Raw genomic sequence first — 27,631 nt, forward strand, 5'->3', positions numbered from 1 at the left:
CAGCTTTCAAATCGTGAAGTATCGCTCGTGCCTCGCGGCTCGACACGCTGTCGTTCCATTTGCGAATTGCGAGTTACGGTTATAGCTCACGACTGCGCTGGGTCTTCCTGCGCTTTGTGCGGCCGCATTTTACGCACGCCCTTCGCATACGGGATTAGTTGTGGCGGACACGCGGAGATTCACGATCGATTCGCGTCGAAATGCGGTGGTTGCGACGCTTGCGCGTCAATTCTATCAAGTGTCCGTTCTCCTTTGAGTTCTTCTTTGAAAGCAGGATTTACCGTAAGAGAACATCCGCGTATAAAATTACATTTACAAACCGGAACGAAAGAATCATCAAGGTGGCGTAATGTTCCATCATACTATCAAAGCTATGGAACGAGCTTTTCTAAAAAAGATTATCTCTTAACGCTATTGCATTAATTTGAAGACACTTAAAGTTTCAAACATTCAAAGTTTTAATGTTGCGTTTAAAGTTGCGATATTGCATTTTCGAGAAATGAAAAAGTTCTTCGGGCAAATCAGGTCTCCTGAATTAGGAGCGAAGAGTTAAACGCAAATTTGTCCGTGCATTCAATTTCCGCGAGGTGCTAGACGGGGTACTGAGAAACACAATAGGAGCGCTAGACAGGACGTGCGAAGCGAGCAGAGACGTGCTTTCGATTCTCTTCGTGTAAACAATGGGTAATAGGCGCACAACCGGAAATTGGGACGTGCCACACGGATAGAGCTGCTGGCTTCTGACTGCGGGAGCGCTATAAAAGGGTCTAACCTTCGATTACTACCCGTTGCATTGTTCCTTCTAATTCCCTGTGACGCGTAGTCCAAGGCAAATTCTATGTGCAATCCTTTTACGTACTGCGAAGCGTTTCCGCCTCTCATTAAATCGCAATTACTTTCGCTCTGTAGGAAATATATTTCAGTGGAAAAAGCTTTTCAGCGGAAGCAGCCGGCGCTACAGAACACAAAGGTGTTTCATCTTCAATTGAATTATGTCAACAGCAGCAAACTATATAATCTCATTATATCATCTTAAATTTATACTTAAATAATATGATTAATTATACATAACAATTAATTATTCTCCTGCTAATAAAAAAAAGAACGGAACACTATCACAAAGATATTTCTTTTGTCGTATCACCATCCATAATTCGTGCATCAGTCCTAAGCTCCGCTACCATCTGTTCCAAGCTGAGAACTGTAAAATTTATAATTAATGATCACGTGACTAATTACCTGCGCCTAAAAAACGGCTCTGGAAGGGTGCTCTAGGCGCCGGGGTAGTGTTCGGCGACTCCTTGCCTGTTGTGGGTGTCACGGTCGAGCTCGGCGGGACGGTGGTTGTCGTGCTGGTCGGCGGTGCTCTCGACAAGTACTTCTGCTTCATCTCCTCGGCGGTGAAGGGCGCGCCCGTACTGCGTATTCCTGATCCCGTCGAACTCTCGGAGCCGGTGCTCGAGTCCGACGAGGCACTCCTGGCCGCGGGGGGTGCGTGCGTTTCCGAAGTTCTCCTGTGACAATATTACAAACAAGCGTTAATAACGCCCCGAGAGAGGCAGGGAGGTGGAGGGAAATTCGGGCAAGTTACTTGTTCACCCGACGTAACAACGTCGCGCGGATGAACTCCTCGTCCAAGTCCGACATAGTACTCGCGAGTGCCTGACGCGAATCCCAGCGGTTACATCGCGGCGTGATTAATATCTGCGTGAACACAAACGCGCTCCCGTCGCTTCCGGTCCCTTCGGAAATCACAGGATCGTCATTCAGCTGTCCGAGTCCGTGACAAGTGCAGATATCTCTAATTTTGACATCTTCCGTTATCATTGTTTCCATTCTTTCTCTCGGCGCTTTTCTTCTCTGATTTGACGCGACGTCAAGGCTTACATCAATTAACTTACAGAAACTCGTTATCTCATGATCAAATTGTTACTATCATTCTCCATGTCATTCTCGTGCAATTGTACATTTTATACACTACTTCTTTATTGATTTGTTGAATAATTTTCTTTCGCGCGCGTCCATCACATTTTGCACACGCGTTAATCACATTCTGGTACATTTATATATCAAATTTTACAATGTGAAGCTTTCATTTATTATTACCTGACTATAGCCGGTCTCCTAAGTGGCTGCTCCTCGGGTTCCCGTTCCGGAAGTTCCCTCCCGGATGATGGTGGATGAACCGGAGCGGGCGTCGACGTCGGCTGCCTCTCCTCCACCGTCTCGGGGTGGGCGGCGGCCGCCGTTGCGGTGGCGGCGGCATTCTTGTTCTGCTTCTTGATCCTGGAGATCTCATCGTCCTCGCTGGTCTGCCTCGCCATCGCAGTCGGTACCTTTCTCACTTGTACCTGCGCGTCAGAAAACCAATTATGACAGTTATGAAAATCTAACATGGATTTTCCCTCGGATACGCATTTTACAACTCGCAAATTGCAGTTCGCTCGGCGGCCGATTGACCGTTCGATGCGTCACAATGCGATTTATTGGAGCCGTGCAATCCGCACGTGCATCTAAATGCAACATTATGGCGCATACGACAGGTGGTGAATTGGGCGCGGTAATTACGCGCAACACGCTCTGCGCCCTCGCGAGTGCAGCCAGTGATCGGTTAGGGCAGGTGGGTGTGATGTGGGATTAAATGGATGGCGTATAATGATGAAACGTAGTAAAAAGTGTAAAATTATTGTATTGTTATCTCATCCGCAGTGTCTCATACAAAATACAATGTTTAAAAGTATACGCAAACTTAATATATTATATTACTCCTTTCATTTTTCTCTTTCTCTCTCTTCTTCGCTATTGGCTACGTTCTATCTATGTACACACGTAATGTTACATCTATCTACTGGTATGTGATTTCATAGAAAATCAACATTGTACAATGTTTGTGAAATGATTGACATTTTACATCATCGTAGAAATGGCACTCTCATTCGTATACATGTATATATGTATGTATACTCGATATAAATCATCGTTATATTAAAGTAACGGTCCTCGTGTCACGTGTACGGGCCGATCTGCATTTGTACATTCATTGAGCTTTTTGACACCAGCCGCTATCATCCGAACAACGGGATGCGCGGCATCGAACAAATTTCGTTCGTTGCACTGGCCGTCAGCATGGAGAGTTCGGGAGATTCCATCCGTTTATTTCTCCATAATAAGGGATTCCTTGCGCAAAAGTGCGGAGGTATCACTGTCAAAAATAAATACCATGTCAAATTCACGGGTTCTCACTCGAAAGTCATGCTTAATTAATTAATTAATCAGTTAATCAGTCGCTATTAGCTCGCGATCAAGACTCGTGAACAAAATTAAAGACTTGCATTTCTAAAATACAGTATTAAATTTACAGTAAATTAAGTATACCAATAAAAAAAGAATGTATGTAGTTGTATCAAATATTTCTTATACAATCGTCGTTAATGTTTTTTCGATATTTTTGCGCTTTGCACATCGGTGACCGTGTTATCACATTCCGACATATTGTGATAACGGTAGTTTTTCCGAGTGTTCCACGAAAATGCATGCAACCCTGATTCCATAGCGTTGATTGATCAAATTCGAGACCGTAAATTGACTATATTATCGACGTCTATACTCGTTTAAATATTGATGTGACGTGGTGATGTACGTCCACGCGCGTGGACGTATTTCGATAAGCAGGAAACGACGATTAAATTCGCTGATACGCTTCTCCTGTGGAATGTACAGTTTTTTTCGGCGCGAAAATATGTATATACACCGATCGAGCAAGTTTGCATATAAATACCGGGCATGATTGTTCGATTCAATCAACTGGACTACATCAACATTTAAAATATGAACGTCGACAGAGAAAAACAAATGAGTCAGTAGAGCATGAAATCGCGCGTTACATAAAAAAAAAAAAAAAAATACGGATGTCCGGCCGAGAATTATTTGTCGATGAAAATGTCATAAATAAATTGATACGAATTTTTGTGGATTTTGTGGACGGTTATTACGTCACGTAACAACGATTGGTATCAATAACATTGTTCTGGTCGATGATCACGAGGTATTCGTACATCATCCCTTGACGTTCCCCAATTCGCTATAATTTCGTCGAGATTTTTCGGCTCAAATACACGTTACCGAAATAATGGCCGTGTGCTTAGAGGCAGTTAGTCTCGCTTTTAGTGCGGGACCTATAATAACAGCGATGTTTATGGAAGTTGAAACAGGTAAACGGCAGAGAGAGCAGATCAATACCTCGATATAAGAACTGAGCGACCTAAGAGGGCTTATACAAAGGGCGCGGAGAGAGGTCATATAGAATTCATATACAGCATGGAAATAATTCCGTATGTGTGTGTGCATGCACATGTAGCAAATGTATCTGGATTATCCTCTCAGTTTGCACTAAATTTTTATTTAACGGCGAAAGCTATGCGTATTTATGCCTCTAGTATATATGTATATAATGGGTTTATTTCAGAATGTTGTTATATTTTATTCCGACATCAAGATCGCGTTGAGCTTTTCAAAAGTTCTTTTATTACATTATCAAATATTTGTATTAAAAACAAATTTTTATGCGTGTCTGGTTTGATAAATGATGAATTATTTATCACATAGAAAAGTATAAGTAGAATATATACTTACCAAGTTACACATGGCAATATTATGTTATACTCAAGCTCTTGTTAACGAACCCACCGTATTAAACGCGAGATTCATGCAGAATTACTTCTTCGACCGAGATTAGGCAACAATCAATTCTTCTTCACTATTTAATCCAATCAATACTAGTTAAATGCTATATCGACATTTCTTTGATCGACAGTTTTTTTTTTGCGATTATCGCGTCCGAGCACTTTTCGAATCGACGCGTCGCGCCATTAAATACTTTGAACTTGATGAAGCGCAGCTAAAACGGATAACCGATTTTCATTTGCAATATCCGCTCGGAATGTCAAGTCTCATCAAGATTACATGAGAGCCTGACGAATTTATGGATTCAATCCGCTTTAGCTGCGAGACTCGCGTATAGGCGCGGCTCGAAGAAGAAGCGTGCTATTCTCTAACCTGTGGCTTGGGTGGTTGAGGTTGTTGCACGGGTTGGCTTGCCGGTTCCTCCTTTTTCCTTTTGCCAGCCCGCTCGCACTCCTGCAACTTCTTCATGACCCGCGGCGAATCAGTCAGGCGAAATATGCCGGACAGTGGACCACGCGCGGCATCTTCCGTGTCCAGGACACGTTCTCGCAGACCGGACGTCTCCTGCGGTGCCGTAAATCTCACCGTCGACCTCGAATCGCCGTCAGAATCGTCACCATCCCGATGTCGCATAAACCGGCTCCTGTATCTCGACTTGTTCCTGGGCACCTCGTATTCCGGCGCATCGTACCTGGGACATATCGCAATGATGAGCGATTAAATTGTTGTCAGGAAACCGATTTGCCTGGACAGTTCGTCGAAGTACCAGTTGTCACAGTTTCTCCAATAGATTACATGACGAAGAGAAGTCCGTTTCCACGATAGATCAGTAAATTATGTAGCAAATAATCTTAGACGCGAAGAATAAATGTTTCCCAAGCGTTACTTCTTGCTATTTCTTGTTATAAAACGATAGAAAATTGGAGCGCATGCTGTATACATACATGTCATGCGAAATTCTGTAATTCTGTATTTATGAATTTTTAATAAAGATTCCGTTTATTATCACAATAAAATTGAGTAAACGTCTTCAATAAACGTCAATAAAACGATTTTGTTTAATATTATAAATTTGTGCGAAAAAAATAATATATGTATTGCTTTACTACAAGTTGGCTATAACCAGCTGTAATGTAGAGATACGTAAAGTAGATCAAGTCAATCGTCGGCCAGACACGGGATATCCGCCTAAATCGCGTGAATATAAGAGCGTCTCTATCCTCTTCGAAGACGAATAACAACTTATCAATTTCGCGGGCAGATCTCGCAAAAACACGTGTCCCTGATATACGTCACTTGAAATTATGACAAGGGGCGAATGACAAGCCCTACGCTGAAACGCGACCTGCTTTATAGTCAGATTATCTGAGTTCGATTCGGGAGGACGTTCCAGAGAATTGTCGGTGACAGGACGAAATGATATTAGGGGATCTCCATCTCTTCTACCCCCATATCATCTCCTCCGATATTTCCCCAATGCCCGCTGATAGGCCCTACCAAATTTTCGCCTTATATTTTAACCCTTTAAATATTGAAATACGCTGTCAACAGCACGCCACGTGCCGCGTGTAATGCAATGATATGCCTTGACGGCGAGACAAAGCATCTACATGCAGTAAACATTTTAACAACGTAAATTTAATAATTAACGTCAAAGCGTATACACTCGACGACAACGTCGTATGTAATGTTTCATCACAGAAACTAGACAAAAACCGACATGGATAATTATTTTAATAACATATGTTTAATAATGGAGAATTATAAACCTAGAACAAAAATTTTTAATTAGCTAGAGTCCGTTGGTTTTATGCCAAGGAATTTTTTGATAATCTGAATTAATTTTTATGCGTTCAATATCAATTTAATATAAATAAAAGATGTAACATACAAGATAATTAAAATAAATAATTTCAATAAAATAAAATTTAATTAAACTATAGATAATTCTCACTTTATCATATTTTTAAAATCACATTTCGAAGAAGTACATAATAAAAGTCTCTTTAATATATTACATAACTAGCTTATAAAAGCTAAAATTTATACATTTTTTTAAGCAAGTCGTGGAGAAACGACGTACGTTGCTACTCGATTTCCAAGAGTTGCGTGACAACTATATGTCGTATACCTAGATTAGCTATAGCAGAACACCTATAAATAAATAGAAATGGAATAAACAAACAGTCGGAGTATACTTTCATTCAGGTGAGATGACTAAAAAATCAGAATATACGCTGGTGTTTTAATCAAAATCTGCTCGGACCGTCCATTGGAGGAATCCATTGGAGGAATTGCAATATCGCGTTCCACGAAATTCTCTGCGGAGAAGCAATCTTGTTCGTGAATTGCAATAAGATCCGTCGGTAGCCGAAGATAAATAATTAGCCGCTAGCTTTAAGAGATGACCGCTTTCAAATCTAGGAAATGCTGTTATTAAAAAAGTTCATGTCTTGCATTTTTAAGAGGAAGCTTCGAGAATCCATTTACAAATAATATTCGTTTCTTAAAGTATTACTTGTTTCTACAATACAATATTTTGTATCAAAAAGATTTCCTGGAAAGAGTGTTTTTCTGATATTTCCTTTGTAATAAAGAATATTAAAATATTATGTAAGTTTAATGTTTATAATATAAAGATTATTACAGATCTCTCTCTGAATTTTGTATGGAAGATAATAGAAGATAATGAAAAATAATGGAAGATAATGGACGATAATAGTACAGTAGTAAAATATTTTTATCTTGCTAAGATTAAATGAAAAAGTTTTTTGGTTCGGGATTTAATCTCGCTTCGATAATGTATTTTTCTCTCGCTATTTCCTGCGATAATATGAAAGCATGCGGATAAAGCACACGTGTTTAACACGTATTGCGTGCGGAATTTGTTGATTGTTAATCCATCTATCTGTATTTACACCATTTACAAACGTCTAGTATTATCAATTTCAGGAACTTGATCATTTGGCTACATTTCTGTGATATGGTATCGGCCACCGTCACGCTCCAAAACGTTGGAAAGAACACGCGGCAGAAATTGCAGCGGCGATGACGAGTATTTGTATATTTTGGCTTTTCACGCCACGTAAAAAGAGAATGAATGGAACATGCGCTTCACAGGAATGTATATCGAAAAAAAGCACGAATGGAATTTTCGCTCGGATATCACAAGGCAAGTGTCAAAAATAAACACTGCCGCATCCGCATCGCCCCGCGCGATGAAAATGCATTGCGCGAGATGCATTTACAATCCCGCGATATCTGGTCCGAGCGCGACTGACAAATTGATGAGACCTCCACGGCAAATAATTGTATTTTCTCCAATAATCGCACAAAACGATCACGACTGTCGTAATTATATAACAAACGGGACAGAACCGTATGACCGTGCAACCGCGATTGCCGCATGTGAAGTAGGTCTTTGCAGCTCGCGAGCGTTAATTACTAAAAAGTACGTGCTCGTGCGTACCTAAAGCATTTAATTTACATTTTGACGAGGCCGCTTAATAAAACGGCCCGGCGAGGGGCTCTAACGACTGGCATTGCATGAAACAGGCAGTAATTAAACCCGACGCGCCTATTCCGAGCTGAAGGTACCTTTGAGTCGGAACAGAAGAGAAAAGAGAGCGAGAGAGAAAGATGGAGTAAATGGAGGAGCACCGCAACCACACATTTATAACTTATACCGAAATAAACATGTGAAATACCTCGAAAAATACGCAGCTTCTTCTCATAATCACATGTACACAGAATAAGATTTATAATAAACTTGACATTTTTCATTAGTTTTAATTACGTAATATGTATGTTCGAGGGTCTTCACATGTATCTACTATGTAAATATCGATGAACTTTACTGTTTTATGTTGTGAAATATACTTTTCATTAAATCATCGCATAGAAATTTAATAATTAAAATGCAATGTTTTTCCCGATGTTGCAATCATGTGATTAAATATCTACGAACCACGAATGACACATTAGTATGAAAATATCGTTTAATAATTTGACATAATAATACGCAAAATAATTAAATAAAAATAATCGAGAAATAGTTGCATGTAAAGACTAGATTAAAGTCCAAGCCAGTCCGAGTGAAGCTTATTGTCCAAACGAAATTAGGATTATTATCCAGAAGAAAGGGTCTTTCCGACTAATGATATTACTCGATTAAGCCTATTGGCGTAAGTGTATCATAAACATGTCCCTTCCAGACCTTTGCAGGAAATAGGCACGTACCAATCATCACGCGCCTGATCTGATGAAATACCTGCACCGTTTATCTGCTACGCGAATGGAATATTAATATCGTCACATAATCTGGCATCCGAGCAAGCTCAGCGGCAAGAAACTACTTTGTTATCGGTCCGATCTGCTTTCCCGTAGCAATAAACAATAAAATGTCGCGCGGGTGTACCTATAGTTCAACCCTATAATAAACAAAATACGTCGGCCTCCCTCGCTAGACCAATCGTTTGCCATAATTGCGCAAACCGCAAATTATTTGCAGTCATCTCACGTAGCAATTCGGTATGGTGGTGTCGTAAATAAGACTGCGAGTTCTCGCGATATGAGCTGATTTATCGTTCGTCGAAAACAGACTGAATCTTGGCACCATAAATTAAGGGATGCTCGATCCCAGGCTGTCTGGCGATCCAAGGACACTTCTTGCCTCAATTGACTGTCTTGCAGTTTTTAACCGGTTTCCTGTTCGGGGGAGGAATAAATTGATCTCACTGACAAATGGCGGAATATATGGTTTCGTCATCTGAACGTTTTTCTAATCAAGTCAAGTCAAGCTGCTGGTCTAGAAATCGAATTTTATATAAGCAGCTTCCCTTTGAAAAGTTTTCATTTCGTAAGAATTTCTTTTCCGATCAATATTCCATATTTTTTCAAAAAATATTATCCTTTAGGAAAAACTTTGTGTCACTTTACAAAGACTGACATTACTAACACCGGGAAACATTGCATTTTGCGACAAATATATAAGAGTATAATAAAAATAAATAAACTTTATCATTTCTACAAATTAGTAATAAAAAGGAATGCCGTACGCAGAAGTGTTACGGCGAAGTTTGACTCGTCGCAACAGGCGAACAGTTTCGCAATAATAAAAACGCGATGACTTGGAAACGATCGATTTACTCGTGTTAGCCGAATATAAAATACTGTGATACTCGGATACTCGGAATAAGAGATGTACAAGGAAGCGATAGTTACTCGTATTCGGGAACGTATCGATTCCTCGCCAGTCGTTCCTCCTCCTGCTGCCTGTATTGCGAGGCGAGACGGTGATCGCTCTTGCTTCTCATGAGACCGGGCGAGCCTCCGGGTGGGGCTAAACTGCTAGAGCTCCCTAGCAATCCACCGCTTCCGCTTTCCGGTTTAATGTTCAATTCGCCGTAACCTGCCACGTGAAGGACAAGCTGATTCGGATCGTGCGCCATCACGAAACGGACTCGTCGGCTGTAATCCCCCGCCTCATATTCGAAATTCCTGTAAAGAACAATGGCTCACACCTCCACATTTGCCAGGATACGATAATCATACCGCTAATCTTAGTAATCAATTTTAGAAAAGCGATAATGGCACTAATACGAGAATCACGCGGCGAAGAACCGATAAAAATCATGCAATGTAATCTTCGTGTTATTATAATACATTTTAGATGAATAAAAACACTTTCTTAATATTGGTCGAGTGAGACATGTTTCAACGCACGATTTATTTAAAATCTCCATTTTATTCTCATATGATAACTGAGGGAAACTGGAGTTGCATAACACCGTCTACACGGTGCCGAGTGCATATACTTGACTGAGCCAGAATTTCGACACATGCCAGCGCGATTTAAATAATGCACCGGGAAAAGGATTACCCGCGATAACTTTGCGTCCTGATTTAGCACACGTGGAATTTCGACAGACACGTATAACGCGAGCTTTTAAAATTCATCGCGGCATTAATTCGGCATGTTAATTGCTAATGAAGCGTATTATCTTGCGAATGCGCGATTTTACGTTTCTCTAACATTTTCGCGAGACTGGAATACACGCTCCTTTGATACCTCGCCGTTTGCTTAACATGATTATTACACTTGGGTTAATAAACGATTCACGTCTGTAATTTACGGTAGATTTTGCGCATTACGTTTCGTAATTGCGCGCGTGGCAACGTCGAACGTTAATTACATTACGTAGCTAACACTGGATTTCCATCGCTCTCACAATGCTATTAACACAAATCTCGCAAGAATTCATGTAGCTGGCGTCGATACCATGCATTCATACCGACAACGTTCGAATTACGATTAGCTTTTTCATTTAGCAATATATCGCTCTCTTTACATATCATTCTCGATGGATTCTCTTTTTTATTATTTATTACATCGTAGAGTGGAGCTGAGTACCTTCCATTATTAATTTCTCAATAATTGCATTTTACCGATAAAATATATTTAACTACGACAAATAAATCTCGCTCGGTAGAATTACAAGTATTTCTTTCATTCAAACAGGATTCCCGTTAAAATCGATTCGAAAAAAGACAGCCGCGATGATTTTCGTGAAATAACGCTGACACCATTAAATCGATCAAAATAGATTAAACCGATGAGAAGCGTCACTTCGACGGAATTCGGGAAAATTGAAATACAATAAGTTGCGAGGCGACAGGGGTTGATCCAATTTGACAATTTTTTCTGGCTCGCATCATAAAAAGGGGATGGCCGCGGAATAGATAGCCGATAATAAATTGTAGGACACGCGCGCGTGCGCGCGCTCGCACACATGACAATCCTAGTCGTGAATTTAACGAGCAGGTGACAAAAAATAGCGGGGCGATGGAAGATGAGAGGGATTACGAGCGACAAACCTGATAAATTCCACCGTACGCAGGAAGAGTTCCTTCGTGTCCAGGAGCTCGGTATCGTCCCATGGCACGTTCTCGTTTATGTGCGCCTCCGCCAAATCGCAGTTGCTCTGGATATTCGCGATTTCCAATTCGAGATTCTCTTTGAGCTGAATCAGGCCTCTGAGCTCAGTGCCGAGGTATCGATCGACCTCGTTACGCAGATGTTCCGTACGGTCTTTCAGGGCCTTGCTCAGCCTCCGATAAATCTCGTCCACCTCCTCGGCGACCGACGCGCAATTTGTTTGCAGGCCCAGCGTGTTCTTCTCGACCAGAGCCAACGCGTCCTGCAACCTGTGCAAGCCTCTGCGCACCTGTGGGAATAGAAACCGAGCCGTCAGCTTTGACGGATATCGAGGGACGCGATAAGCTTAGAGCTCGCCGTCGTATCACAAACGCGATATCGATTATGCAAATGTCAAGCGAACGTGGGCGAGCGTGGGTTTGCTAATTATCGCTAATATTATTAATGCAAGTTCAACGTATTATTAATGTAAACCTGCAGACTCGCTTAGGAATTCCGCGTGGAAGACATAGAAATCAGACGCGATCGACAAGAATTAACGACCAGCCTGCTACGCGGCATCTTGAAACTCGGTATCTCGTCTCTTCGTCGTGTGTTCTCATTCCCATCTCATTTTCTAATATCTTTATTCGTGACGCTTTTGTGCGGAATCTTACACGGAAAAGCGTTTTTGCGGTAAACTGAAATCTCTCCTTTTGGATAGCTCAGAGGCGGTCGAACGCGCTGACGACTATATTTAGGTTTCATTATGGTTATAGTACTATAACTGTTCCGACCCAGATATAGAGGCTTGAATGAACGCGAGGAGCGAATCTAGCTGAAGCAATAAACCTCTGTCTGAACATATAAATATCATAATACTAAGATTCGTAAGCCTTACGCCTAGCTGTATGGTTCGTGCTCTCTACGAAAGCATCACATTTTCATAGACATACATAAGTCAAATGTAATTAAGCTGTTCATGTAAGTTCGGTAGGAACCGGCTACGGATTAGCGCTGACCCAAATTAATCAAGTTTCCCTCGCTGAATTAGAACTAAAATTTAGAAGGAGGTTATTAGGGTCGCACCTATGTACATGACCATAATAAATTAAAAATGATAGAATATGCCGTGGAATATCGAGATAATATTCTCAATTGTTTTCGTGATTGTCTCGAATCGATGACTCATATTGCGTGAACGATTACATTGTATAACCTAAAACATGAAGAAACTGAAATAATTATTTTTTATTCCTTTTTTCGCCAATTATTTTCGACGAATCATGCAATCGCGTAACTTGACTTTCGGCCAAAGACCAAGTTAAAATCGATGAAAAATGGAGGCAAGGTAAAATTTGATATAATATTTGTTAACGTTACATATTTACGGCGGAAACAATATTTACTCTGTATACAGTGAGGATTCAAAATTCATAGAAGATATCGTGAAGGTACACAATCGATATCGAGCCTTTCACGATTCGCCACCGCTGCTACTAGATGAAAAGGTAGGATATTATTTTTTTATCTGTTGCTCTATTACTCTTTCAACAATTCTGCAGAATCCGCGCTTTACAGATTTAGCAATGATAGAACAACATGTAACTCTGGAAAAAGAACAACTATTTTCCGAATAACGTACTGTCTATTTCGAATTGCAGTTGAACAAGCGTGCTCAGCAATTCGCGTACAATTTATCGCAAATAAAAGATAAGTTGGAGATGGTAGATATACCATATGGTTTAAATGTGTACGTCGGCTGCCAAACTCCGTATTGGAGAATGTCTGAGGATGTAGTGCAAAACTGGTTAGAGATTTCCCCGACAAAAATGTAATAGATATTAAAAATATGTAGGTGAAAAATCAGAGAGGAACGTACTAGTTTGCAAGAATCGTATACATTTTATACAGTCTAATCAGTAATCCCTCACGTATTTTCGACAATATTTATCCGCGAAAAGCGAAAATACAATTTTCAAACTAGGCGAAAAGAGATTGCTTTTTTTGCTACAATCGTTTCATTTGCTGTTCCGGTATGCAGGTATCAAGAGAGCAGGTATTACAAATACGACGAGCTACAACCGAGAAATTTGAAGAATGTGCGTAATTTCATTCAATTGGTATGGAAAGACTCAAAATTCATAGGTGTCGGAAGTGTCGTCGAACCCAATGAAAACATTTATCTCGTGTGCATTTATGATCCGCCCGCAAATAGCAACGGCGAATTCCAACGTAACGTAACGCTACCTACAAAAGTAAGTACTAATAAAAACTTTTTCAATAGCACGGTACTAAGCGTCATCGCATAATGGAAGAAATAATTATAATTCCAAGATTTTTATGTCGTATTTTTGTTCTATTATTATATATATAAAATATGCTATGTTACATGCTGCATCATTTACGCGCCTCCAATGCTGCTGCTACCGTATTTGTTCAGGCTCGATACAAAACGCCCGGAAAAAAGCCAGTCGTATCAATTGCATATCGTTATATTTCTTTTTGGTTGCACTGCGCGCCGACAGGAGTAAAATAGCGCTTAGTTTACGGAATGGATCCGGAGGATCATTGGGGGGTCGTTTAATTATTCTGCTGGGAGTTGGAAAAGAGTGAATGCAGTTGCCAACATGTCTCCGGCGTCAGGATCATAATTTTTCCGAGACATGGCGATAATTTCACCGCGTATTCTCCCTTGCACGTTTATTTCATCGATCGACAACGACGCTTTTTTCCTATGCTTCTCAAAACACGGAGAGATGTTATTTCCGCGCGTAATTTTATGGCCTGTCGTTCGTGGCGCCGAAAATTGTATAAATCCTTTAAATTGCGAACAATTAAACTAAATAAATCAAATTTTTTTGCTGGGGAGATTGTGAGCGTTTCTGGGATCAGCGACGCCCGTGCGAAAGCATTTGTTGCTCCCGCACAACGCGCAGTAATCAACGAAATTTCCCAGAGTGCAGCATAGAAATTGTATTAATGGCTTAAACGACACGGCGATAGATGCGCGCGACTGGCTTTCGAAGAAAAATTATATTTGTAGGAAAATACTCGTGCACGTGTGCGCTATGCCAAATAAAATATCTAGAAGTGTACATAAAATATCAATTTCCCAGTACGTATTAAGCGTTAACGCCGTTTTACAGAATGTCATATCATAAATGCAAATTGCGTGATTCTTTTTCAAATTGATCAATTCCGAGTATCATTGGACTAAATAACAGCTTTTTAAAAGAGGATTATGTTACGTTATATTCCGCGAAATAAAGAGGATCATTTTTTTTCTATGCACGTTTGAAAATTATCTTCATTTTTCAAAAAGGTATTATGTGCATAAGGCACACATACTTTTATGCTACTTTGCGAGACTGATCGAAATCGAAAACAATCAGTATTATAATTAAGATCGGTCATGCTTTATAGCATAATAAGTATTTATTTCGCCGTATAAATTTCTATGCGCAATCGCGTGCATACAATAATGGGGTTCTGGCATATAGAAGAGGAAATGTGCTTGAAAGTCCCGCGGTTCAAAGAGAAATCCGGTTGTTAACTAATTAATTAAGGCTAATAAAATTCCCAACGGCGCACCAACGTTCACTGATTATTACTGCCTTCGAAAAGATCCACGGAGCTGGAATTTGTTCATTAATTAATTAAATCATGGAAATTATACAACGGGGCATGGAAACGCGATAGGGACGACTACGTGCATAAGAAAAATATAAAGCATGCATTTTTCTATATCCCGCCTGTACAATAAATAAATTAATGTAATTAAAAGGCAGAAAGAGATCCCAGGGATGTCCTAGATTCCTCGTATCGCTTTTCATCTACGCATTCTGTAGCCAATCTGTAGCCGATCCTTCTTTAGGAAAAATTTAATTATACGACAGCACTTTTTGGAATCTTTTTCAGCGTTTAACATTGGATGGATACACTTTTGATTGTAAAATTATAATTAAAATTCCATCAAAGTAGGATGGACACGAGTCTAATATACGCTGCAATTTGCACGAACTGAAAGAACATTTCGATTAGGACACGTGTCATTTTTTTATAACAGAGGACAACGTGTTTTTCTGTTATTTACGCCACTTTGTCAGCCTTCATCCGCAATGTACTTCTGAATAATCGAGAGAAATGAAATGAGACACGAACAGCGATCAGCATCGATCCCGGACGGGAAAAGCGAGCTCGGCGCATATTTCAGGCACGCACACGCAATTTCCGCGGCGCACAGGAAAGACAGGTTCGACAGAGAGCCGTATTGGTAACATTTGATCGCTGACATGCGCTCGCGAATCCGTGCGATTTACACGCGCAATATCCCGCTCTCGTCGACGCGCGATCACGGTGTCTCTGGACTGTCTCAAAGAGGATTGCGGCTCGCAGTTTATTCCGCCGCTGGAAATAGACGTGATTCATCGAGGTGCTTCTGGAGACACACGGCAGATGCGTATGATCCCGAACGTCATCTCTCTCTGCAGATGCAGACCTGGCAGTCGCGCGAAATTCTCGGTATAAATGATCGAACGTAATCCTAACGATAAACATCGACGCTACGGTTACGGCGCTCCAACTGTTTGCTTAATTAAATCATTATTCCAGGGAACAACATAATCTTTGCAGGCTCAACTCGGATTTTCTGAGTTGAACCGATTGCTTCGCGTAATTAATTTTACCTTTTCAGGTGTGTGACGAAATTATCTGTGAAATTTTAAGATACATGAAATCGAGATTGCAATTCTGTGATTTCGAGAGAAATGGCTCCTCGTGTTTTACATAATACGATACGATAAGCTTGCCAAATACTTTATTTGATTACAAATCCACGATTGTATTTCATATGTAATTGATATTCGTGTTGTGTTATCGGTGACATGTAACTAACAGCTTCATATTGCGTATCCACTCGCGGCAAGCGAAAAATCTGGGTCGCAATCTTGTTTCAACGTACGTCCCATCGTGTGCGCTTAATTGCGATGCGCGAACTTGCGTGACGATAAATTTTCCGTCGCGACGCCGAAGGGCACAACGTAACGAATTTAAAGTACACTACGATACCAGATACCAGTAACACAACAATTTCCACTTTCCTCGACGTGTTATAACGACAGCAAAATTATCTATTCGTCGCGAACTAAAGAGAAAATTAGTTCTGCAACTGACTACAGTCTATACGAGCAGTGGTACATAATTTCTCGTGGTAGCTTGTCCTTTAATTGAATACAAACTGGAGAAGCGATTGACGTTAGTAATTAAACCCTAAAAACCACAATAATAAAGGGCAGTACTAAAAATCACGTACACTTTAAGTTTAAAGTCGCAGTATTAACAAAGATTCGCACAATGTGGAAATATCGATGCTTAAGCTATCATCAATCAATCGTCCTACTTATTTTTCCAACGTTCTCCCGTTATTTCCAATCTTCTTGATCCCGTTTTGTTTGTAAGTTGCGACTTGGATTTCTTCGCACGTCGCTCTACTGACCTTCCTCGCTGGCAATGCCGGCAATAAGCCAGTACAGGATGTTTAATGTCGTACCTGGGAATTGATGCGCGCAATTTCGCGCCTCAAGATATCCATGTGCGCGTCCTTGCATTCCGGGCAGCATTTCTTTTCACAGTGCACGCACAGGGAGCAGTAGCTCTTCTCGGAGCAAACGCCGCAACGTTCCATGGTCTGTCCGCTGGTCGGGTCCGGCAGTTCCCCCGTGATCTCGATATGCAATTCCAGGAATCGTTGCAGTGTCACGTTGGTCGGAAAAGCTTGCACACCCTGTAAATAGCGGAAAGGGGAGACGTATGATCAGCTCGATTAACGTCTGTAATGTAGCGCGCGCGCCGTTTATTAATGAACCGGACTCGGTGAAACGCGTGAACAACGACGCGAATTAATTATGCAACGCGCGCCTAACATTCCTTTTTTGACGTCACCTGAACGGAACTACTGTCGGAATGTCGGATCGCATTAACCGTCGTTATTACGGAATGCGGCTTTATTAGATATTATCCCGTGCACCGGTTCGATCGAATCGAACGTGCTCCCAGCTTCTGTGATTCCTTCTGATAATACGGACGCGGATAATTCCGCGCGTCCGCGCGAAATCCAATCGAAAATCGTTTTGAATTCTGGCGTTCTTCCGCAGAATAATCGCGAGCGATTATTCCGGGGAAAACGTACCGGCCAGACGATAGTCCGAAGACGACGTTAGCGCGAAACGTTAGAGTACACTCGCTTTAATGAGAATCCCCCTGCGCTCTTGGACTCGTCATTGAATAAAGATGAGCTGGCACGTAGATATATAGCACGACGTCTGGTCACGCCGTGCGCGCGAAAACATTTAATTTGCACGGCGGAATCGTGTAGATCGATTATCCTTCTACTCGCATTACTCAACATTAGTACTCGAGCGTGCCGCAACCATATTAAAGACATAAAAGCGATAAGACGGCGTAATTGTTGAAAAACGGTGTCGTTCGCGACGAATGATCGATGACAGTTTGCGCGAATGTGCTTCATATATATATAATTTGTGGAATTACGAAGAGCTATTTTTCCCTGTCCATAATGCATACATAATTTAATAATATCCCACGTGAAGTAATCAGGCGAGTCCGATAAAAATTCTCGATATAAATCCCCGGTACCGCTTAAACATATCGTCGATAATTCTGAAATTCAGTATTAACGTCGAAACACTTAATAGCTTAATAAAAGACAGCGACAACTCACTTGGTACGGTATACGATGTTCGGCACGGCATTCTGGACACTTGACCTGTCGACGCACGTAATCGACGAGGCCGTCCATGCACGGCTCCATGCAAAAGCTGTGCTGGCATGGCAAGAGCTTTGGATTTCTGTATCGGTCCAGGCATATCGCGCAGGTTAGCAGCTGCTCGAACTGCTCCATGCCTGTAAAAAGAACAGAGCTTACTCTCAATCCTGTTCGCTTTGCACACGGATAGACGTCACAAAGTGGGACACAAGCTATCTCTTCTTGGTTGCATAATATTAGTATTCACTTCTCCAATATCACTTGGTTGGCATTAAATTTAAATACAAACCTCTTTTATTCCTTATAAATCTAAAAATATAGATGTATCTTTAGTCTATTACTTTAGAAATATATGATGCAGCTAATGTTATAAATATTTTTTTCTTTGCGTTTCTATCATGTTCGTCTAGAATATATGCAAATGCAAGAGTGTATCTCTTTCAACGTGTTACTCCATCTCGCATTATTTTAACTTGTCATCGTCATAGTTAATAAATAGATATACAAATATGTCGACCGGCCATAGTTTCAAATTCGAACGCTGCCAAAATCTTATTCATCCAGCCACGTGTTAAGCGATTAAGAAAAAGGCAGTTGTTTGTTTGAGTAACGCATCTTGCATCAGTCATGTGATTGGGTCGATATTTATACCGTATAAATTATACGTTTATATAAAATTCTCAACCACGCAATTCGCGCGTGAGAAAAAGATGAAGTCGCGAACAACTGGCGTACGCGATATTTTTAATTCATTTTAAATATTACTGATTAAGTCATTTTATTGTACGAGTCAGCCAATATTGCGTATATTATGTATTGCATTTATAACGTAATTAATTAATTCGCTACATTTGCAATTAACGATTATACACGTTCCAATCGAATTGCGACGAATTCACGTTCAATTTTTACAGCCGAAATTTCGCAATTCTTTTTTGACGATGTGCGTGATGTATAGCGTGAGTGCCAAGACAATGTCAAGATCTGCGTGGAGTCGTTGCACTTCTATTTTAAGACACGGTGCATCATCAGCATGAATTCGGTAGTAAAGAGATGGGTGAACTCAGGGGACAACCCCGTAAGTTTTCCGCGCGAATTAACCTGAAACGTAATTTTTCCCTGTACTATTAAATAGCAATCGGTTGTGCATCGTTAATTGAATCTTTCATAATCTTAATCTTTTAATCTTAAGTGGAACTTTATTTGAATCCCGCGATCGTACTTCTGTCGACGTTATTCCCAACGTTCTTCGATCTCCAGCAGGAAAAATGAGAATAATAATGTTAAATATTATAGCATTCTTTCGTTACATTGTAAAAGTAAAGTAAAATCCTAGATCGTAAAATTCTTGTAAAACTTTCATAAAACTTCGTGGGAAATACTGTGACGATAGCACGATAAATCTAGTGTGTAATTAAATGTTTAAATTTATCTACTGTGAAAATAGTTTCGTGTAATTTAACCACCATGTAATAGTATTAGATGATGATGTATTACAGGGCTGTTACTGCGACCAAATTGCAACGCATAGTATTACAGATCAAAAACCGCGGTAACCATGATAATTATTTAAACGTCGGCAATGAGTGGATAATTATCCATACAATCCACGAATTAATTATCACGCCTGTACGAAGCGAGCATTAGCCGAGATAATCTCGATTAAAGCAAACCGGATGTTTTATTTAGCGTTATGCATTTAATTTCGTTAAAATTCGTAACATCTCTCTCTTCTCTCTCTCTCTCTCTCATGCTTCGTATCTGATGCAGAATTTAATTATGATACATCAGCGAATCTAATTTCTCAACCAAAGCAGATTTTAGTAAGCGTTTTTTAAAATTTCTTTCTGCATTTCTTCTCCATTTCTCTCTGTATTTAAAAATTGTTTTTTTAATAATTTAAAGTAAACATTTTCTTGCTTTTACAACGTACTATTTATTTCGCTTTAATTACAACTCGTTTCTAATTAACTCGACGAAAACATTATTTATCCGTGTTTTTTATCCTATATTTCAAAATTATTTGATGTCATTTTATCAAACTCGATTAATACATTTGACTATAGTGTACACTTGTAGTATTGTTTCCACAATTTATTCGAAGCAATTCTTTACGAACATGACGTAGTGAGAATCCGAAAATTCTATAAAAACTTTTGGAGGCCTACATCATTTCTTTCTCTGATGCGGAAATACTCGATCAATGTCAATTCTAATTCCACGAGACGCGGGTTTATTTCAGGTCTGACCTCCTCATAAAGCATCCGACAGTTTGTCGCTCCAATGACAACGCCGACGCAAACGTTTGTCCGCAACCGCAAACTACTATCCAGCTTTCAGCTAATAAAAAAATCATAGACCTCTTAAAACATCAAAATATCTTTGCGGGAATGAAAACTCTCTCCCCAACTCTCAGCTGCTAACACCGTTGACAAATTTCAGTAATCATCAACAAATAAACGTAATGAACAGTGCAATTTTGTTAAAATACTATATTTTTATCCTTTGTATATAGCAGCAGTTCAATCGCACAGTCATTGCACGTTGAAATTAGCTCGGATTAAGCTAAGATTGTAAGTAAGAGTAGAGAGTAGAAAAGACCCGCAAGTAACCCGTGCTCCCTTCGTGAGTACGAAACCTCGATGGCGGGAACTTAAATTTAAATAACGTCGTGCGTACCACCGACACGAACGCACACGTCAGTATCACGTGCGGGATGTTCAAAGAGATCGTTCGAGGCGGATACGCGGATAGCCAGGAGCCGAGCCAAATCCGTTTCAGCTTTCGCAAGCCTCTCGACGCTGACGTTACTGACGTCGAAGGTCGACGTCGCGACGTCGAGGACCGATCGCGCTTCCGAGCCGACACAATGGCGAAAGCTAGTACATTAGGAAGCATTGTTACCGTTAGACGAACCACTTGTTGGATCTTAAAGCGAACTCGCCCATCCCCCTCGCTCCCCCGCCCTTCTCGCTCCACCCCCGTGGCACCTTTGGTGTGTGTCTGAAGGTGCAACAGGCAGTGAGCAACGATTGTATTAGCAACTTTCATGGGCGTTGCCGCGAGGATGAAACGGATGCTAATTCTGACACTTTGACTGAGCCTCGAAACTTCACCGAAACTTCAGCCTCCCCCTTCGATACCCCACTCACTTTCCTGTCGCTTCCGAGACACCCTTATTTCATCCGTTTCCCTTATTTCAGTCCTGGTTTTGTCATGCTTTAATTGCGCGATATAATATTTCGTGGTAGATTATAGAGATTTGAAGTCTCATGAAAAAAACCCATCGTGCCTCGATAAATTTGGATGACATTTCCATTGGGAAGCAATGACGAATTAAAGTGATTCATTGTGACGTGGCCATGCGCGACATTGTCTTCACTATTAGCGATAATAACGAGATCAAGATAAAAGGAAAGTGACCACTCCGGAATTTATTAGAGATGCTGTATGTTCCTGTATGTGTCTGTGTTTATATGCGCATGTAAAATATATGCGAAAGAGTAAACTGACAATAATGCAGTATCAGTTGTTAATATCGAATGCAGTTATTAAATTTATCGGCAGCCTTTTCCCTTGTTCAAAGCAAAATAAGCGGTCTCGCATAATGCGGCATTCGAAAATACCGAGTGTCGTACGTTCGCGAAACGCAGCTGCACGTGGCGCATCATTATTCTTGCAAAACAAAATAAACAGCATTGCGAATGATTCAGCTTTTTCCTTTGTTCGCGCGCGGCAGAATTTTGCGGACGTCATTTCAAAAGAACGGTCCTCTTTTCTCATCTAATGCATCCGCTGTAGATACGCGGAGTAATTGAACACCAAAAATTCACAGAAATCTAAATTTACCATTCATTATCCACGAAATGCTCGCGGAGTGCGTTGGTATTTTATAATATACGTTCAATTTTAATTTTGTCATTGTAAAATGCTTTATACAAGTAAATTGTGCTTATATCACTGCTAAAATCAATTTAATAATTAAAATTTAAAAAGAGAAATTAATATCAGTGATGGCTAAATTAAATCTTTGAACAGAACCATTGACAAAAGTAAGAAAATCTCTTTTGTTAGCGTTTATTATTAATTATATTAATTAAATTAATTAAATTAATTTTATTTTTTAATTTTAATTAAATTAATTAAATTAATTTTATTTAATTAAATTAATTTTATTTTAATGCAAAGAATGCTTTGATATTACATGTCATAGAATTTATGCAGAAATAATAAAAAATGAAATTAAATTTTAAATTCGGGATTTCTGACTGAAGTTTACTACATGTTTATGTGGTGATTATGGTGTGTATAAATCTACGTTTTGAGCTATCATGAGCTTAAGTTATCGTGGTCTGACTTTGCTCCTAAACTCAGTAACCTAATGACCGGTCCTGAATGATCGCGGAGATGTGCCATACACCTGCATATAATCAACGAATTCTAAATTGCTCATAGAGCAACGAACATACCGAATAATTCCTCCGGTTGCGGTGCACAGCATGTAGTAATTTGTGTAGCGGCTAATGTCTTGTAAGCTCAAATGCGCGCTTGCTGATGTAAACGAATAAGATAAATCTCCTTAATTTCATCCACATTAAGGGACACTCCGCATATCTCCAGTATTTTGCAATTAAAATGGAAGAGAGAGATGAGAGGTGCGAAGAGAGAGAAAGTAGAGAAAATACATACCCATATTAGAATGTCCGTCAAAGTTATCCAAATAGAAGATATATTTTCCAACTCCAATTTCAAGATAAAAAATAAAAATACCGTTCCATTTCTTTAAACAATATTCCGTCGTCCATTTCGCCAAATCAATATTTTCACTTGTCTCTCGTGTAAACAATTTCTATCGTTGTCTCGTGACGATGAAAATTATTGACTTGATTTTAAAAACAAAGTAAATTTTTCATCTCTCCGTCGAGATAAATCAATTTTCCATCCCTTGCCCGGGACAAATCTATTTTCCATCTTGAAAAAGAACAGTTTTCCACGCGAAAAAACTTAACCATAAATAAAAAGATTAAATGAAATTCGAATACCCATTCGAGTGTCCGTGAGAGCACGGGCGTTATTCGGGTTGCACTATCGCGATGCGGTATCGAGGCACCCCTGTTGATGATCCGCCGATACGCTGCGAACTGATCGCGATTTTAATCCCCCGATCTGCACACGTTCACTCGCGGGCTTGCACACGCGGCGTTATCGATCATCCATCCGCGTGTCGTGATTGGCACCAGGCAGCAACAATAAGACTCGAAATATTTGGCACCCGCCGCGAACAAAAAGAACAAAAGCCGTTCAGCTATTGCAATTGCGGGAGGCTGTAGTTGCTCGCTATCGGAGCGCCGCAGATCGTCGCGCTTCTGGAAAACGCTCGGTCCACACGGGATCCAGTATACTGACACTTCTCGACGTCACTAGCCCGACTTATGCTCGCACGGCGCGAGCTATACTTAGCCGAGAGGACCTTCGATTTCCGGCGGCTCGTTTTCGACGTACGATCTTTGGTGGAAAGCACAGAAAATACAAAGAACGCGAGAACACGGAGTGGATCGGAAAATTTCATGTTCGTACTCGACCCTCCCTCACAATTTACATCTTTTTCTCGTAAAAGTTTGTTGGAAACGTCCCACTTTCTCTCTCTCCGTTTCATCTCTTTGATGTAGCTTTTACTCTTTCACTTGTAAATATATTTCTGTTACACTGTGTATTTCTAATGCAAACGTTATTACATATTATTGTATTACAAGTTCATTATGTTAGCGTGCGCATCAAATTACATTTATGTTAATTAATGTGATCGGTAAATATTGTTTCACTAATCAACTATTATTTAATGATCAATTTTGGAGATGTCGAAGGGAGGTGATAATTCCATGCCATAAATTAAAGTGGATGCAAAGGAAGCTTTAAATGATTTTCGGTTTACAGTGAAACGCCGTCGCAAAATGAAACGTTAGAACTCGAAGCTCGACAATTTGTCTTTGCCAAGCAAACGTGCGACGTTTCCGACGACGACGTGAACAAATGTGAAAAAAGCTGCGTCATTAAAGCAGGGCGCACTGATGCAGGCGCTATAATAATTAGCGTCGCGATATTGTTTCTCTCGAAAGCGCGGAATGGTGAATCCGATAGCCGATTTCCAATTATCCGTTTTATAGAAACGGAACGACATGATGTGCGTAACGAGTGCCGTTTAATAATCGTTCCTGTTTAATGTCAGCATTAATATGCAGTCTGTCAGGGCGGATCAACGAAAATTTCTATTCAATCTGCCAGCGCGGCCAGCTTGCAATAGATGCAATAACGGACAATATTGCGCCAAATGACGCAAGTGCGCCGGACATACACGCAGTTATTTTCTTATCAATCGATATAAACGTGTAATCGCGTGACAGAAATTGTAAACGATCCGACCCATTGTTCGTTAGCCGTAAATATATTTTCTTTCGAGCAGCTCTTTCTCAATTATCCTCTTTTTTCCTTCAATTTCGCGGTCCATATCAACGTCTAATCCAAATAATCGGCTGATGACCTCGTGAAGAAAAACAAAACACCGATAGGAAATCGAGCTTTTTCATTGGGGTCGTTTCCATTTGTGCGCGCGCCGGATTGAACGGAACCCTCGGGGTCGTGCACAGGAAACTCCATTGACGGAAAACATTCAGTAACGGGACGTCGTATCCGCCCTTTCATTTTCGAATAAAGTTTCTTCCCCTCTATATCCCAGAAAAGTTTACGCGAAATTTCGCATTTGCGTAAAAATCTCGCCGCGACGAATCATCATATTAGAATACTGAACGCACACATAGTGGTTTCTCGTTTTCTGTGTCACAAATTCTACTCAAAGAAATAAGCACTGGGAAAGGTTTAGTGCATCATCTAGCTCGCTTCTTTAAAAACGCGCAAACCAATCTTAGTATTCGTAAGATTATATATTTAGACTAGATTATATGTATTTCATTGAATGTATTAGGCCAGTTTTTTGCCATTTTTCTTTAATGATTTTTCTGAAATGAAACAATTAATATAGCATAAATCAATCAAAGTATTTTCCATCATTTTCCACGATCTTTTCCCATTTTTCTGACAACATCCGAATACCACATCGAAAGAGTCATCTTGAAGCGATCCATTCATGGATCTATCGGCAAGAATTTATGCACCTAATATTTTAAAAAAGCAAGTTTTTACCTGGATCACTGTAGCACCGAACCTTGCAAGTACAAAATGAGAAGGTGGATCGTTGATCTGGAAATCCATGCTCTTATGTGAAATAACGATCGACCACTACGACGGACCGGGGGCCTAAATTTAGCCGCACGCGCGTTATCCAGCATCGCTTATTTTCGACGCGATCTTAGAATAGTGCCGAAGGCGAAGAGGTTTATCGACCAGAGCTTTTCTCACGCTGGCAAGACAGTTTTCTGCAGCCGGAATTATCCGGCCGGCTTACAAGCCCGGCATAAAGCTCGTGTGCGTGCGAATTTAACGAGTCGATAACTGCAATTTCGCGCACCAGAAGGTGGCACGTGCGCTTTTTCTTCCGCGCTATGCACTCACGGCTTATATTCGTTCTACAAGCATCTCTCGCGCATCTCATTCTCTTTGCTCCGTATCCTCTGAAAAAAATAAAATTTCTGATTGCTATCTCTCTCGATTTCTTGGCTCCGCGCAGAATATGAACGAGACGCGGCTTTATATGCTCGGCGTTTCTATTCCCAACAAGACCCAGATGCTTCACTATCTCGCAGAGATATCAGAGATACGGATTTTAATACATTTTCCGATCAAAAGCAACGTAACGAACGAACGCAGAGAAGTTAAAAATTGTACAAGTCAGGGTGGGAAAGGTAAAAAATTCGCTTTAGAGACCATCCTCGAGGGAAGCAGACGAAATTTTTCGTAGTTTGCGGAAGAGCGACGAATGTGACAGTGCTTCGCGATAATAAAGTTGATATGAGTTAGGAGGGCACACTGGTATGTGAAGTTAAAAATTCGCGTTCATCAAAAGAGATGAAGTTACGACGCACGAAGTCCACCGAGTTTTTAACGCATTCCAGTTTCATATTCATCATGAATCCGATTCCCTAAGTTTTTCTGAACCCTTCCGCTCTTCCGTTCGTATTTAAACTCGCGTCGTCCTTGGCGAGTTCTGTCGCCAGTCCTGCGCTCTCTAAATCTTCGTTCTTACTGCACTGTGACGCAACGAGGTTTCCTCCAGAGTGCATGTGACCTACATGCCGTTTGTTTCTCGCCCCGAGATTTTAGAAAATCGCTGCAACGGTCGTACATGTATCTATTTCCCGGGCAATTATATCTAATCCCGCGTTGTCGAGCATTATCATTTTGTCCGTATGTATAAAGCGTCACTTTTTCGTGATTTACACGGTTTTGACTGATTTAATCGTAAGATCCGGAATGTTCTGCAGAACAGTGAATGCTCGCGAGTGATGGTTGATTTATTTGACTTTTTACTCGACTCGCTCTTCTTAATTTTCTCATCAAGCTTCGATTTTGCGCTTCCCATTTCTTGCCAATGACGTGAAATGTTTTTGTGTGCCGCCTTGCTGTTTTATTAGCATGCCGGACTTTCGGTTTTTCTTAACAAGCAAACTCCCAGTGTACCGATCCTAATTACTTCAGTGATCCGTATTGTTTCGTTTTTCAGTGTGCAGTGCACGTACTATGTTAGTGGCGTGGAGTACTTGAAGTACTTCGTGTTTACTGCGGGTTCGTCCCCAATAATTAGATTCTCATGGAACTTTTAATCTAGATGCTTCGCCTTTATTATCCCCCGTCGTGAAGTAAAATTTTTGTCAAAAGTCAGCCACTGCTTCCTTGAAGAGAATCCCTCTGAATTAACATTTAATTAATAATTTACAAGGTGCACTTTGCGATATTGCCATTACGAGCTAATTGAAAAGTATAACGACCTCATTGTAAGTTTAACTTCTCAAAAGTTCACTAACTATCATTGTGCAATCATTCTATAATAGAAATACACAATACAGTATTCCAGGATAATTAGTTATAATAATCATGAATAAAATAGTGGTACACGAGATGGCATACAACAGATAAATTATAAGATTTTTTAAAAATAGATGGATGAATAATAAGATCTGCTTCGTAGAAATAAGAATATAAGGCAGTTATTTCAGAGTTTGGATTATGACTCGTGATTCAGATCTGCGCATTTCCATATTTTGAGCAGATCAGAGGCTAAAGCAGAGGTGGAA

General features: G+C 40.4%; 1 protein-coding gene across 1 annotated transcript in view; it reads right to left on the bottom strand.

The window, feature by feature from the left end:
- The window catches only part of LOC105285462 (serine-rich adhesin for platelets), a 40,819-nt gene extending 17,129 nt beyond the window's left edge, over positions 1-23,690 (bottom strand). Inside the window, exons 1-8 of the mRNA XM_020033654.2 lie at positions 23,429-23,690; positions 18,342-18,523; positions 17,151-17,384; positions 11,560-11,909; positions 9,907-10,182; positions 5,056-5,374; positions 2,107-2,351; positions 1,240-1,514 (exon numbers count right to left, since the gene is read on the bottom strand). Of these exons, the coding sequence (XP_019889213.2) occupies positions 1,240-1,514; positions 2,107-2,351; positions 5,056-5,374; positions 9,907-10,182; positions 11,560-11,909; positions 17,151-17,384; positions 18,342-18,523; positions 23,429-23,432 (1,885 nt within the window). The 5' untranslated portion in view covers positions 23,433-23,690. The remainder of the gene's footprint in view (positions 1-1,239; positions 1,515-2,106; positions 2,352-5,055; positions 5,375-9,906; positions 10,183-11,559; positions 11,910-17,150; positions 17,385-18,341; positions 18,524-23,428) is intronic.
- Positions 23,691-27,631: the final 3,941 nt, after the last annotated feature.

This window comes from Ooceraea biroi, chromosome 1, assembly GCF_003672135.1.
Source record: "Ooceraea biroi isolate clonal line C1 chromosome 1, Obir_v5.4, whole genome shotgun sequence".
Classification (NCBI taxonomy): domain Eukaryota; kingdom Metazoa; phylum Arthropoda; class Insecta; order Hymenoptera; family Formicidae; genus Ooceraea; species Ooceraea biroi.